This window comes from Chiloscyllium punctatum, chromosome 41 (genome assembly GCF_047496795.1).
Source record: "Chiloscyllium punctatum isolate Juve2018m chromosome 41, sChiPun1.3, whole genome shotgun sequence".
Taxonomy (NCBI): domain Eukaryota; kingdom Metazoa; phylum Chordata; class Chondrichthyes; order Orectolobiformes; family Hemiscylliidae; genus Chiloscyllium; species Chiloscyllium punctatum.
In genome coordinates, this window is record NC_092779.1 from 47,031,280 (window position 1) to 47,047,586 (window position 16,307).

At 39.3% G+C, this 16,307-nt stretch overlaps 1 protein-coding gene across 8 annotated transcripts in view; it reads left to right on the forward strand.

Moving 5' to 3' along the window:
* LOC140465031 (F-actin-uncapping protein LRRC16A-like) overlaps positions 1 to 16,307 on the forward strand; it is a 470,304-nt gene that overhangs the window by 375,798 nt on the left and 78,199 nt on the right. For all 8 annotated transcript variants that reach the window (XM_072560843.1, XM_072560842.1, XM_072560840.1 and 5 more), the window contains exons 28-29: positions 1,000 to 1,087; positions 11,992 to 12,141. In XM_072560843.1, coding sequence (XP_072416944.1) covers positions 1,000 to 1,087; positions 11,992 to 12,141 — 238 coding nt within the window. The remainder of the gene's footprint in view (positions 1 to 999; positions 1,088 to 11,991; positions 12,142 to 16,307) is intronic.

Sequence of the window (16,307 nt, forward strand, 5' to 3'; positions counted from 1 at the left end):
CATTAAATATCCAAAAGGAATAGTGTACGATTTCGGAAGTGTAATAGATTTTTACCTAAACGAAAACCTTCAAAGTCTGTCCAAGTATGGAATTGCTATTTTTTAAAATATTTGTTTAAATAATTGGAACACTTACGCTGCAGATATTAACACTTACAGCTCTCGTTTGTGGATTTTGTATGGCAGTATGGGAAATGGTTGATCTTGACTAGGGCAAGCAATGTGAATAATATCATTATAATCCTAAACTCAATTTAAGATTTCTACTTATCTGTTAACAGTTGAATAAAGTTAAAAATCACACAACACCAGGTTATAGTTCAACAGTATACTCCACAACCACCTGATAAAGGGGCAGCGCTCTGAAAGCTATTGCTTCCAAATAAACCTGTTGAACTATAGCCTGGTGGTGTGTGATTTTTAACTTTATAAACCCCAGTCCAACACCGGCATCTCCAAATCATAACAGTTGAATAGTTCAGATGATGATGATAAAGCCATTGCACAGAAGAAATCCTGAGGGAAAGTTAATGTTTTGCACAGTTCAACCAAGTCTTTTCTAAGTGTAGTTTGTCTTTGTTTCAAATCAATCCAATATTATTATGGCAAATTTTAAAAGGCATAATGTAAAAATCTTGTTAAATCTATTATTTGAAATTATTAGATACTTTTAGAAAAGGTATATTAGTTCTGTTCTTTGCACTTCTAGGATTGAACCTCACTTGCTTAAAAAAGCCTGATTCTTTGCTGCCTAAATCCTGAGTAAATCTGTCTGGGTAGCCTCACCCAATATAGTACAAGGGTCCTTCTAATTTCAGTCCGTCCACCTCAAGTATGTTTGAATTAATGAAAATATGTATGAATGTAAGTCGACTTGAGGTTTAGCTTATAATAGAGGACGGTGGCATAATAAAATATTTCTGGTAAAGCACATTGCATTTGCTTTAGGTTGCAGAAGGTTCCTTTAATACGTTGCTGTTTCTTTCCATTTTCATGCAGTGAGGTCAAGCTTACTGTAGCATCGTTTCTGTCTGACCATATTGTAGATGAAATTTTAGAAGCACTTTCAAGTTCACAACATAAACTGGTAAGTGGAAGAGCTGTAATGTTTGTGTTCATTTGGCAGTATTTTCATGATATGTCGTGAAATAACGTGCAGAAAATTGTAAATTTGCACATAAGACAAGAAAAAAGTATATAAAGCAAGATCTGAAAATAGTTCATTACGCTAGCATTGCAAATGGTTAAACTGTTCTTCACTCTAACATTTATGCTTCCTTAAAGTGAGAATATGAAACCAGGGAAATAGAGACCACTTAGCCTGCCATCTGTCATTGGGAAATTTCTAGAGTCTATAATTAAGGATAAGCCGGCTGAACAGCTTGAAAATGTTCAGCTGATCAAAAAGTGTCAGCATGAATTTCTAACAAGTAGGCCATGCCTAACAAATCTGACCATTTTTTTTGAAAATCTCACCATAATAGTGGAAAGGAGGATATTAATGGATGTTATTTTCAGATTTTTGGAAAATATTTGATGAAGTTCTTCTGTAGGAGACTTAGCTACAGTTGAAATTTGACATTGAAACCACATAACCTGGTTAGAACACTGACTAAATGGAAGAGATGGAGGCTTGGGATATTGGACAGGTATAGTAGTTGACAGAATATGAAGAGTGGTGTCCCACAAGGGTCTGTATTGGGGACTCAACTCTTCATTGTATTTATTAACAACTTAGCTGATAAAAGGCACACTTTCAAACTGGCCAATGCCAAAAAGATTAGTGTTACCTGGAAGCAGTGTCAATGGAAGCATAATAATTCAGAGATAGTGACTTAGATCTTCAAGTGTTCAGATAGTCAGAGACCAGGCATGCCCGAAAAGATTTGCATCAGGTACTCTCAGGAGTACTGGAACATGATTAAGAAGCTTAAGCCTCCAAGGGCAGTAACCCAGCATGAGAAAGCTCCCAGCTCTTGACTTAGAGGTAAAGGCTGTCAAGGTTTCCAACCTGTTCACCTTTGGAGTTACCCGGGAAAGTTAGAAGGTTAAATACCATCGCATCACTGAAACCTGAAACATTCACTGACCACCAGGCCCCTGCACAAGCACCTGACTGACCACATCACATGGACACTCTACACCTGACCCATTGTTCTCTCTCCCACTTACCTTCCAGCTGTGCCCATTATTCTCCTGCCAGTGTACTGCCTCACTGTTTACCAACTTACACTCTGGACAGCTAGAAAATGGGAAGCCTTCAAAAAATGAGATCACGAGAATCCAGAGAAAGTATATTCCTGTTAGGGTGAAAGGAAAGGCTGGGAGGTATAGGGAATGCTGGATGACTAAAGAAATGGTGGGTTTAGTTAAGAAAAAGAAGGAAGCATATGTCAGGTATGGACAGGATAGATCAAGTGAATCCTTAGAAGAGTATAAAGGAAGTAGGAGTATACTTAAGAGGGAAATCAGGAGGGCAAAAAGGGGACATGAGATAGCTTTGGCAAATAGAGCTAAGGAGAATCCAAAGGGTTTTTATAAATACGTTAAGGACAAAAGGGTGACTAGGGAGAGAATAGGACCCCTCAAAGATCAGCAAGGCAGCCTATATGTCAAGCTGCAGGAGATGGGGGAGATACTAAACAAGTATTGTGCATCAGTGTTTTTTGTGGAAAAGGACATGGAAGATATAGAATATGGGGAAATAGATAGTGACATCTTGAAAAATGTCCGTATTACAGAGGAGGAGGTGCTGGGTGTCTTGAAATGCATAAAAGTGGATAAATTCCCGGGACCTGATCAGGTGCACCCTTGAACTCTGTGGGATACTAGGGAAGTGATTGCTGGACCTCTTGCAAGGATATTTGTATCATCGATAGCCACAGGTGAGGTGCCAGAAGTCTGGAGGTTGGCTAATGTGGTGCCACTCTTTAAGAAGGGTAGTAAGGACAAGCCAGGGAACTATAAACCAGTGAGCCTGATGTCAGTGGTGGGCAAGTTGTTGGAGGGAGTCCTAAGGGACAGGGTTTACATGAATTGGAAAGGCAAGGACTGATTAGGGATAGTCAACTTGGCTTTGTGCGTGGGAAATCATGTCTCACAAACTTGATTGAGTGTTTTGAAGAAGTAACAAAGAGGATTGATGAGGGCAGAGCGGTAGATGTGATCTGTGTAGGCTTCAGTAAATCGTTCGACAAGGTTTCTCATAGAAGACTGGTTAGCCAGGTGAGATCTCGTGGAATACAGGGAGAACTAGCCATTTGAATAGAGAACTGGCTCGAAGCTAGAAGACAGAGTGGTGGTGGAGGGCTGTTTTTCAGACTGGAGGCCTGTGACCAGTGGAGTGCTGCAAGGATTGGTGTTGGGTCCACTGCTTTTCGTCATTTATATAAATGATTTGGATGTGAGCAGGACACTTCAACTTAATGGTTAGGTCCTGGAGAGTGTTGCTGAACAAAGGGACCTTGGATTGCAGGTTCATAGTTCTTTGAAAGTAGAGTCGCAGGTAAATAGGATAGTGAAGAAGGCGTTTAGTATGCTTTCCTTTATTGGTCAGAGCATTGAGTACAGAAGTTGGGAGGTCATGTTGCGGCTGTACAGGACATTGGTTCGGCCACCTTTGGAATATTGTGTGTAATTCTGGTCTCCTTCCTATTGGAAAGATGTTGTGAAACTTGAAAGGGTTCAGAAAAGATTTACAAGGATATTGCCAGGATTGGAGGATTTGAGCTACAGGGAGATGCTGAACAGGCTGGGGCCGGTTTCCCTGAAGCTTCGGAGGTTGAGGGGTGATCTTATCGAGGTTTATAAAATCATGAGGGGCATGGATAGGATAAATAGACAAGTCTTTTCCCTGGGGTGGGGAGTCCAGAACTAGAGGACATAGGTTTAGGGTGAGAGGGGAGAGATTTAAAAGGGACCTACAAGGCAACTTGGTCACAGAGAGTGGTGCGTGTACAGAATGGCCTTCCAGAGGAAGTGGTGGAGGCTAGTACAATTGCAACATTTAAAAGACATCTGGATGGGTATGTGAAAAGGAAGGGTTTGGAGGGATATGGACTAAGTGCTAGCAAATGGGATTAGATTAGGATATCAGGTCAGCATAGACGAGTTGGACTGAAGGGTCTGTTTCTGTGCTGTACATCTCTGTGGCAGTAGGCATCCAGCCCCTCTCCCATTTATCCTACACATTTATCTTCTCATTAACTTGTCAAAGTGGCTTGGCTAGCTGTCAACATTTTACTTACTGAGATATAACAGCTGTTGCTGTAAAAAAGGCAATCTTCATCAGATATCCATCCAGAAAATCCTGGAATGGTAAGTAGGCAACCTTTTTTCTGATTTGGCTGAATCACAGCAGAGGACTCCAGGAGTGATACTCGGGAACAGTCCTCAGGTGAAAGTTTGGTAATCACTTCTGCAATTGGTAATTAATGCTAGGTCAATGGTTAATTTTAAAACTGAAGTTTATCAATGTTTGTTTGGCAACTAATAAGGGATGTAGGGCAAATGTCGATAAATGAAATTAGTTTGTAGATGAGCCATAATCTCACTGAATGGCAAAACAGGTTTAAGGGACTCAAAGACTTACTACTCTTCCCACATTTCTATCAAGATATAGCTGTGAGTTGTCAAAGGTAGGAAAAGGGATAGAGATTTAAGACGGAAATTCAGGGAGCTAGGGTGGAAGCTTAGTACTAGAACAAGCAGAATTGTTATCTCTGGTTTGTTACCTGTGCCACATGCTCGCAAGGGTGAGGAATAGGGAGAAAGAGGAATTGAACACGCGGCTGTAGGGATGGTGCAGGAGGGAGGGTTTCGGATACCTGGATAATTGGAGCTCATTCTGGGGTAGGTGGAACCTCTCCAAACAGGATGGTCTTCACCTGAACCAGAGGGGTACCAATATCCTAGGGGGTTGGGGGGAATTTGCTAATGCTCTTCGGGAGGGTTTAAACTAATTCAGCAGGAGGATGGGAACCTAAATTGTAGTTCCAGTGTCCAGGATGTTGAGAGCAATAAAGTCAGAAATGAGGTTTCAAGGTCACAAGTTCACCGGCAAGTAGGAGGGTGGTTTGAAGTGTGTCTACTTCAATGCCATGAGCATCTGGAATAAGCAAAATGGGTTAGTACCTGGGACTTCGATGTTGTGGCCATTTCAGAGACATGGAAAGAGCAGGGACAGGAATGGTTGTGTAGGTTTCAGTAAGAACAGGGAAGATGGTAAAAGAGAGGGAAGTGCGGCATTGTTAATCAAGGACAGTATTATGGTGGCAGAAAGGATATTTAATGAGGACTCGTCCACTGAGGTAGTATAGGCTGAGGCTATAAACAAGAAAGGAGAGGCCACCCTTTTGGGAGTTTTCTATAGGCCTCCGAATAGTTCCAGAGGTGTACAGAGAAGGATAGCAAATATAATTCTAGGTAGGAGCGAGAGTAACTGGGTAGGTGTTATGGGGGACTTTAACTTTCCAAATATTGACTGGAAACGCTATAGTTTGAGTACTTTTAGATGGGTCAGTTTTTGGCCAGTGTGTGCAGGAGGGTTTCCTGACACAGTGTGTAGACAGGCCAACAAGGGGCGAGGGCTCATTGGATTTGGCATTGGGTAATGAACCAGGCCAGTTGTTACATTTGTAGGTCGGTGAGCACTTTGGTGATAGTGACCACAATTTGGTTACATTTACTTTAGCGATGGAAAGGGCTAGGTATATAGCACAGGGCAAGAGTTATAGCTGGGAGAAGAACAATTATGATGCAATTAGGCAAAATTTCGGATGCATAGGATGTGGAAGGAAACTACAGGGCTTATTCAATGAACAGTTACTGCAGGTCTTTGATAAGTATGGACCGCTCAGGCAGGGAAAAAGTGGTCGAGCAAGGGAGCCGTGCTTTACAGAAGAAGTTGAATCTCTTGTCAAGAGGAAGAAGGAGGCTTATACTAGGATGAGACATGAAGACTCAGTTAGGGTGCTTTAGAGTTACAAGTTAACTAGGAAAGACTGAAAGAGAGAGCTGAGAAGAACCAGGAGGGAACATGAGAAGTCTTTGGCAGATAGGATCAAGGAAAACCCTCAAGTTAACTATAGTTGTATCAGAAATTAAAAAATGACTAGAGTAAGATTGGGCCCAATCAAGTCCTTCCTGAAGAAGGGCTCATGCCCGAAACGTCGATTCTCCTGCTCCTTGGATGCTGCCTGACCTGCGCTTTTCCAGCAACACATTTTCAGCTCTGATCTCCAGTATCTGCAGTCCTCACTGTCTCCCAATCAAGGATAGTAATGGGAAGTTGGGCATGGAGTCAGAGGAGATAAGGGAATCTAATCTGTAAAATGAATATTTTTCGTCACTATTCGCACTGGAAAAAGATAATGTCGTTGAGAAGAATACTGAGATACAGGCAACTAGACTACATGGATTTGAGGTTCACAAGGAGGAGGTGTTAGCCATTCTGGAAAGTGTGAAAGTAGATAAGTCTCCTGGGCCAGATGGGATTTATCCTAGGATTCTCTGGGAAGCCAGGGAAGAGATTGCAGAACCTTTGGTTTTGATCTTTATGCTGTCATTGTCTACAGGAATAGTGCCAGAAGACTGGAGGATAGCAAATGTGGTTCCCTTGTTCAAGAAGGGGAATAGAGACAACCCTGGTATTTATAGACCCATTAGCTTTAATTTGATTGTGGGTAAAGTTTTGGAATGGGTTATAAGAGATAGGATTTATAGTCATCTAGAAAGGAATAAATTGATTAGGGATAGTCAACATTAGTTTTGTGAAGAGTAGGCCGTGCTTCGCAAATCTTATTGAATTCTTTGAGATAATGACCAAACAGTTGGATGAGGGTAAAGCAATTGATATAGTGTATATGAATTTCAGTAAGGTGTTTGATAAGGTTCCCCATGGTAGGCTCTTGCACAAAATACGGAGGCAAGGGATTGAGCGTAATTTAGTGATTTGGATCAGATATTGGCTAGCTGAAATAAGACAGAGGGTGGTGGTTGATGGGAGTCCTGGAGTTCAGTTCCTAGCGTTATACAGCAAGGATCTGTTTTGAGGCCACTGCTGTTTGTCATTTTTATACATGAGATAGATGAGGGCATAGAAGGATGGGTTAATAAGTTTGAGGATGACACTAAGGTCGGTAGAGTTGTGGTGAAGGATGTTGCAGGTTACAGAGGGACATTGATAAGCTACAGAGCTGAGCTGAGCGGTGGCAAATGGAGTTTAATGTGGAAAAGTGTGAGGTGATTCACTTTGGAAGGAGCAACAGGAATGCAGAGTACTGGGCTAATGGTAAGGTTCTTGGTAGTGTAGATGAGCAAAGGGATCTCAGTGTTCCACATACATAGATCCCTGAAAGTTGCCACCCAGGTTGATAGGGTTGTTAAGAAGGCATAAGGTGTGTGAGTTTTTATTTGTAGAGGAATTGAGTTTTGGAGCCACAAGATGATGCTGCAGACATACAACACTCTGTTGTGGCCCCACTTGGATATTTCATATAGTTCTGATCACCACAGTATCAGAAGAATGTGGAAGCTTTGGAAAGGGTTCAGAGGAGATTTACTAGGATTTTGCCTGATATGAATGGAAGGTCTTATGAGGAATGGCTGAGGGACTTGAGGCTGCTTTCATTAGAGGGAAGGAGGTTAAGAGATGATTTAATTGAGACATATAAGATAATCAAAGGGTTTGATCGGGTGGATGGTGATGGCTAGCATGAAGGGACATAGCTTCAGATTGCGGGTTGATAGATATAGGACAAATGTCAGAGGTAGTTTCTTTACTCAGAGAGTAGGGGCATGGAATGCACTGCCTGCAACAGTAGTAGACTTGCCAACTTTCAGGGCATTTAAAAGGTCATTGGATAAACATATGGATGAAATTGGAATAGTTTCCAATAGGTAGACTTCAGATTGGTTCCACAGGTCGATACGACATCGAGGGCCACTGTAATGTTTTGTGTCACTTTCTCCCCTCCCCCATGTGCAGTTTTAATGGAATACCATCCATCTAATTAAATTTAATATTACCTCATGCTGCCATACCAGTGGAATGTTAGACCATTTACATTGGCTATTTTATCTTAAAGAAATTCTGAAGCATGGCTGAAAATAGCATCATGTCATAGAGGAAAATACAATAGAAAGCAATTGTGGCAGTATTGACTCTTCACTAGAGCATTTTTGAATTAATCTTGTCTGTCCTTGCTTTTGTCATATCATTACTTGATCCTACTTCAAATATTTGTCCACTTTTCTCTTCAAAAGTGCAATGATTTCATCCGCAATTATTCTTTGTGGAAAATAATTTCATCCTCTAACAACCGTCTGTCAAAAGTAACTATTCTGCTCACTCTTTCAGTGAAACCATTTGTCCACAGTCACTGACTCTCAAAGTAGAGGAGCTAAGCTTTACCAACTCATCTTTGTATCAATTGCAGACTTAGCAACAATGCCCTCAATTCCTTTGTCCTGATTGTTAATATATAACATAAATAGTTGTAGTCCCAATATGGAACCAGCAGAACTCCATTGGCCAGCAGCTATGATCCTGAAAAAGATGCCTTTATCCAGACTCTACCAGTCAGCCAAAAGAGAAATCAGAGCATTTTGGAGGTAACTTAAACATTTAGAAGCATCTATTTCCATTGGCATCAGAAGGAATATTGAAACAAAGAGTCAAAGAACAATAAATATGAGCAATTTTCAAATAGGCTTGAAAGTATTCAGAATGATCAAGGATCCAATAAACAGAACAGCAGTTGTGATTCTTAATTGATTGGAAATTTTGAGTGCCATATGATTTAAGAAGGAACTGACTTAGGCAAATCTTCTTTGTCATCAGGATTGGCAATAGGTGGACAACATAGTAGTACTAGAGATATTGTGCAAATGCCTTGTAAACCAGTTTCCATATGTGTTTCATGGTTATAGTTTATTATTGGGAATTGTTTGATGAAGTAATGCTTTTCCATCCCCACCAGGTGTGATCAACTTATGATTTTCAATTCTGACCGTTCAACTGAAGTAATCCAAACCTAGATACAATATATTGGAATATTTTGATTTTAGCTGCACACGAGTAATTACAAACTAAGTTAGTATAGGATCAGGATGCTGATAAATACATTGCCCACAACCTCTAATCATGCATAATGTTGTTTGAGTTTTTGTTATTAATGCGGAGCTGTATAAAGTACAACTTTAATGTCCATTCCCTTTTTATGTAACTTCAAAAAGCAGCAGATACTTCCATGGATATGTGTTTTGCATGAAGGTATGACATGTTGAAAGTACCATTGTGTGCTGTACACTTAGATATTGTTCAAGGTGTAAAAACATCTGAACTGTTTTAAGAGAAAATTTAAATGGAATTCACAGGTTCTAGGAACCAGGAGGCAATATTCAAGAGGAATTCCTTGGTGCACAAAATGCTACAAGACAGAGATTGCCTTCGAGAGGGAATATTAAGTAATTAGTCTAGGTCATAGTAAGGAAGAAAGTAATAAATGTCAACAAAAGTTAGCATGGAGTATAAACATGCAAAGTGTGATAAATAAAACTGGTGAATTGCAGATGCTATGATTATAATGGAGGTTGAGTTGAAATATATGACTAGTTATTACATATTCTCATATAGAAGGTATTCAGGAAAGATTGGTAAAGGAAAGGGACTATAGTAGTGTTGATTAAGGAAAATGTTGCAATGCTGGAGAGAGAGGGTAACCCAGCAGGGTCAAAGACAATTTATTTTACTGAAGCTCAGAAACAGAAATACATCAATTGTATCATTTGATGTTGCTGTCAGCCAGAGTAAAGTAGGAAAGATATAGTGGAACGAATTTGCAAGAGTATTACAGAAAGCTGTAAGCGTTATATATTGGGAACTTCAATTCTAGATTAAGCAGTGATAGTGTGAAGGGCAAAGAGAAACAACTGTTCCTTGCATGCATTCAGGACAATTTTCCAGAACAGTGCAGTCTACTCTCGCAGTCAAGATATATTGCCAAGAGGAAGGAATCCAGAGATCCTTAATGGCAAAAGAGACAGCTAAAGAAGAAAAAGGTATTGCATCAGGTGAATCAAACAAATGAGAGGTAAAGAGAATATGTCAGGAGACTGACAGCTAACACAAAAGAAATCCAGCAGGCATATAGACAATTAAAGGAAGGGTGTGGCCAATTTGGAAGTATGTAGAGGGCATAGCCAAGATATCAAATGTAACACATTTACTTAGGGAAGAAGCTGCAGCACTGTACAGTGTCAAACAAGAGGTAGTTCAGATACTCAATAGATTTAAACTAATTTGGTGTTGGCTATTGGCTACACTGAGTGGACTTTGGGCTGGTAAGGATTGATGCGCAAACGGAGCATGGAAATTATGAAGATACAGGCCATAATTTTTCAGTCTTCCTTATACTCCAAGGTGGTGCGAGAGAATTGAAGAATTTTGCATGTTGAAATGGTGTAAAGCTAAACCCAGTGACGACTGGCCAGTTAGTCTAGCCTCTGTTAGGGAAACTTTTAACTTATAATTTGGGTCAATAATAGTCAGGTAGCAAATGTGGGTTAACGAAAGAAAAGCAGCATGGATTTGATCAGGGCAAATTGCATTCAACTAACCTGCTTGAGTTTTATAATACAGCTAATGCTGTTGATATGATATATATGAACTTTCAAAAGACACTTGATGTGGGGTATCACATCGGACTTTAAACAAAGAGTTTGTGGAGCGAAGGAAGAGTAACAACATAGATGTGAAAATGGCTGAGGAACTGGGAACAGCAAGTAGTAAATAAATGATGTTTTTCTAACTGAAGAACCTTTGTAGTGGAGTTTCCCGACGGTCTAAGATCTGACCCCTGCTGTTCCTGATTTCTAATAGTGATGTAGGCCTTGGTGTTTGATTTATTGTTGTCACGTGTACCACAATCCAGTTAACAGTAATGAAGCATATAGCTTAATGTTTGGAAGCATTGTGAACCTCAAAAGGACATGAGGAAGATAATGGAATGGGTAGACAAATAATAGAGTAAATTAAATGCAGAGAAATATGATGTGATTTATTTTGGTAAGAAGAACAAGGAGCGAGCATATAAAATTTAAATTATGACTCATAAGAGGTGCCAGAGCAGTGGAACTTGGACCTACTGATTCTTTAGTTACATAAGTATAGCATGGATTCAGATTGCAGCTAATATATCATAGAGTATCCTAGGCTTAATAAGCAAGAAAGCTGTGGTAAATGTTTATCAAATATTGGTTTGGCTTTAACTGGAGAATTGCATCCTGTGTGCACCATCCTTTGGATGGGTGTGATGGTATAAGGGCAAGTACAGAAAAGAGTTATGAGAATAGTTCCAAACTTTAGTTGTGTAGATCAGAGAATTTTGACTGGCTTCCTTGGAGAAAGTTGTGAGAAAATTTGATTGGGATACCTAAAATCATGACAGGTCTGGACATTGTAGATAGGGAAAAACAGTTTGAGCTGGCGTAAAGATCAAGAACCAGAGGCAAAGGATAAAAGGTGATTAACAAAGGGAGTAACAGCAACAAGTGATAAGGATCTGGAATGCACCAGCTGAAACCGTGGAGGAGGCATGTTTGATCACAGCATTCCACAGGAAGTTAGGATCTGAAAAGGAAGACAATGCAGGACTGTGGAGACGAGGCAAGGGACTGGCACTAAATTAATTGTTTCTTTCAGAGAGCCAGCACAGACATACCAAGCCAAATCCTATGCTGTAAATGTTGTGATTTTGCAATTCTTAAGAGGTTCCTCAACCTCCTCTGTCTAACTCGTGAGTCACTGGAAACCCCCCAATGAATAAGTTGAAGTAAGGGCTTTATAAGTTGGTGTTAGGGGGTGAATATTAATCCATTAGTAATGCATCTGGTTCTAATATTGTTATAGAGCACAAAACCACCTAAAGAAAGGGCACCCAAAAACATTGAGGCATGTTTCCTTTCTTGCTGATCATATTTCCTGTGCAGGCCAACCATTTGACAAAGCGTGGAAAGCCACTACCACGCCAGGAATCCACAGAAATAGAGGTATTGGAAGAGAAACCTACCAAGCGTCTTGCTGTCACCGCCGAGGAACTGACCGAATTGGAGAGGCTGGAAGAGCTTGACACCTGCATGGTAAGTTTGACAGTAGAATAATATATTAAGCTCAGAGTTTGGAAAATGTATATCCCAAAGAAAGTTATAACCAAATTCCTTTTGATTTAAAAGAAATGAACTTTTTCAAGTTTGTGGAAATTATTTCCCTTATATAAGTATACTAATTTTATTATTTACTTGTAGAAAACGTATGAATTTTACACATTTAAGGTTTTGGACAATATTGTTTTTGTAACAGAAGAAACCATGAATACAGTTATCTATCCACCTTGTGTGGATAAGAGACGGCTGTTCACTTGTGTCAGTAGGAAGAGCTAAATAACAAAACATTCCAGCAAAGCCATTTCTCTGTGTAACCTTGGAAAAATATTCAAAACACATCAACATTCACAGCATGTAATACACATGTTGCAAAAATGCTGTTGAAATCAGCAGAATTGACAACCTTTGAATTTGACAGTTACACATCACCAAAATTTCATAGCAACATTCTGGAGATTTTCAAAGCAGCAAAAACCCACTGTGCATCTCAGTAAAAGAAAGTTAATGTAATTCTTAATCAGGGCTCAGCTAGGGCAGATTGCAGTATCAAAGCACACAATTTGTAGTGGACAGCGGATAGACTGAAGCCCTTAAATCTCATTCACCTATGAGAAATCAATGTGGTGTAATTTTTAATAAGGCTGTTGCATGGTCCTAAACCTCCATTAGTGTGTAGTCAATTTAAAAGTCAGGGACACTGGACATTGATGGAATTAAACTTGGTTTAGTATTTATTCAAGAACACTCATCTCAAATAGCTCTATCACTATATAAAACACACATGACACATCCAAGAATGATACAATTAAAAAATGGAGTACTGATACAAATACTTACACAGAAGGAGAATAACAGTTCACATGACTTCAGGGGTGCAGTGAAGAAGGAAGCTTTTCCCACTCTCTCGAATTGAAGTTCAAATGGGTGGGGTCAAATCTGGATGGATTACAGGGTCCTTTGACTGTTCAGATTCTGAAAGCAGACCACAGTGATCCTTGGAGAGCCTTTTTCTTTACAGGTGAACTGTGAGCTTTTTGAAACAAAGTAGAGGAGACTTTTTGAAGCCTCACGTGTTGAAAAGGCAAGACGAGACCGCCTTTCTTAGTAGCTGTGATGTTGGTGTTCTACAGACTCTCTTAGTTTTTGGGTAAAATGATTTCACAATCAGGGTAGTTTCAATCCTGTGATGAATGGCCATTTTTGTATATTGAAAATAAAATGATGGTCTTTCATACTAACAAAATAGTTTTTTCTGCCTTCCATCAGAACAAAGAGCAATATAGAAGACCATTCAGTCTGTCCCTGTATTCAGTAGATTATGGTAATTCTATCTTAACTTGACATTCAGATGATTATATTTAGTGATTCATCAAGCTTGATAAAATGAAGGTGAAGGATGTTAAACACAAAGGTCATTTCTTTTCCCCCAACTTCTGAGATTGACCAATGCTTTATGTTCAATTTTTCACGACAACAACATGCACTTACACGACACCTTTAATGTAATCAAGCGTCCCATGCCACATCACAGAAGTGTGGAACTCATCCCAAGACTGTTCACAGCTTAAAGAGCAGTGAAGGACATTGTACAACTCAATAAAGTTTTTTTTTTCCTTTAAAGTCAGTATCGTATTGGTTACTGCTCCTGCTATAACTTTAAATTAGTGGTTGAGTTTTGGATTCAGTTTTTTGTAATAGTAGGTCCATCTGAGTAAGTAGTAACACTTAACTGATTTCTGAAGTGTATTGCACAAATTACTTGGCCTATGTATAATATTTGTGTATGTGGCATATGAATTACATCCAGACCCAAATGTATCCCATATCTGGGACTAGATTTTTAATCTGAGGTCAGAAACCCATTTCTCAAATCACTTTCTGCGTTCTGACCCTGAACTGAGTCTGCAAGGCTAGTACAGTGTTATTTTGGCATGGTAAGCCTGTGATTGGATTGGAAGGAAGCTTGTTGCCTAATACAAGGGGCTCGATTGCAGTGCTGAAAGGCAAACAGCAGCTATGTTGGATCTTGCTGTTGCCTTGTAGAATGGAGCAGGTCAATAAATCCACAAAAGTCTGATGTTAGTGATTTTCAAATTCAGAATACACAGCAGCTTCATGGTTGTTGTCATCTAATAAGGTATTTAATCTGCCAATACCATTCAACAATGGTCCATGGAAGTGGCAGCATTGTGATCCCCTCTGTTTGAATTACCCTACATTTCTTATCTGGTTTTTCATCAGCCATGTCACAAAGACTCTCAACATCACTATTTACAGTCTCCACTTTGAAAAGCTCTTTCTGGCCCTCTCCAGTCCATTACGCTCTTGAAGGAGCTGTATAGGCAGTAAATTGACAATGAGGTTATTGGCCCCTCCCACTAACCCCCAGTTTACCTACCAGCGCATCCCAAAAGCATCAAAAGACTGGCATATTATCAGGAGCACTGTTTTCAAAATGTACCCATCCCTGACCTCAACCCCACAGGTTTTTGAATAATCAGTCCCTGAAATCTTGATCAGTACGTGTTTTCTAATACTACAGCCAAGGGTTGCCACAATCAGTAATCCAAGAATTAATTGCATTCACAGTTGGACTAGTTTTGGTAAATTAATTGTTTTTGCTCAGATTGCTGTTCAAACTTAGTTGCATATTGGCAAAAACAAGATCTTCTGTGAATCAGCAATATTGAGCTGTGTTTTAAAACTATCATTTCTTGAAAAAAATTCCATTAAGCAATATTCTTCGTGGTTCGGAGTGATAACCAGGTGCAGTTTTATAAACATTGCTGCAAACAGGCTGATCACAAAAGAATGTTCATAAGGGTCCACAATCTGTGAGTAACATGGTTTTGAATATCTGAAAATGCCTTTTAAAACCATAAACAGAGCCATTTGTTAGTTATATTGATGCACAATAGTCAGCCTCTCTGCAAATTAAAGGAACGTCGTATTTTAAAACTTGTAAAAGATGCTTCAATGTAAGCCCTTCTTTGAAAGCCTTCCAACAGCCACAATTAACCACAAATTGCAATGGTAATTCATTTGATCAAAGTCATAATTCTGTGGTCAGGATCATTAGTAGGATTAATTTTAAGTTTCCTCAAAAGCTCTCCAGAACCGAACTTGGATTTGAAATTCCTCGTTCTTTTGCGTAGGGTTTGATTTGGAAGAGTCACTGCAACCTAGTGGAAGCCTCAAACCTGGATGTTTTAGTTTGTAATGAATGGACATTAAAATGTGAGGAACTATTGTCAAAAGAGGAAGCCACTTGCCCTGATGCCTTACTGATGATTTTGTTCTTCTACAGCGACATTTTGAGCTTAAACTCCATCTGAGTTTGTTTTATTGAGTTTGTAAAGTTAGAGAAAAGCTTATTCCTGGTGATTTAACTGCTCCCACTGCAATTGGTATCCAAATAATACTTTTTACAAGATTGTTGTGTGAGATGTAGTGCATACAGTTAGTCCACCTTTAATATGAGTGCATTGAGTAGTTTGGAAATAAATAATTTGTTCAGTTAAGATTTCCATTATTGAAAACAAAATGAATTTAAGAAAGAGTATCTGTAGTTTGATTACAGGCAGTTTGCAGTCACAAGAGAGCATGATTCTCATGAACTCAATGAGAGAAATTTTACTGGATTTACTATAGCACTGTATCTCTCTTCTCTTTCTCTCTGCAGCCCTACTCTCTTAGCATGCAGATTGCTTTAAACAAAACCTGATAATCCCATGCACCTTTTTCTCGAGGCCATAACCTGATGACAAGGTTACTGCTCAATGATAATTTCCCATATATTAAACTTACCCAGAAGATAGACAATAAGGTGTTCATTTTAAAGGAGAATTACTACACCAAAATCAAGTGAAGCTTTATCCTTTTCTGAATAGCTTTGTTAGGATTATTCTGATGATTAAATTCTCTATTTTGTTTGGAGTTACCATTTGTGGAGAAGGAATTTATTCTTTGGTGATAGAATATTTCAAAATATATTTCTGTTTCCTTGAAAAATGTTTGCAAGTTCCAATACATTTGTCACACTTTCATCTGATTGGGTCAAATCTGAGGTCATAAGGTAGCAATAGTGACTGAAGAGTCAGCAAACTTATAAACGACCAAGTGGCATTTTTCTCAGTAAGAGT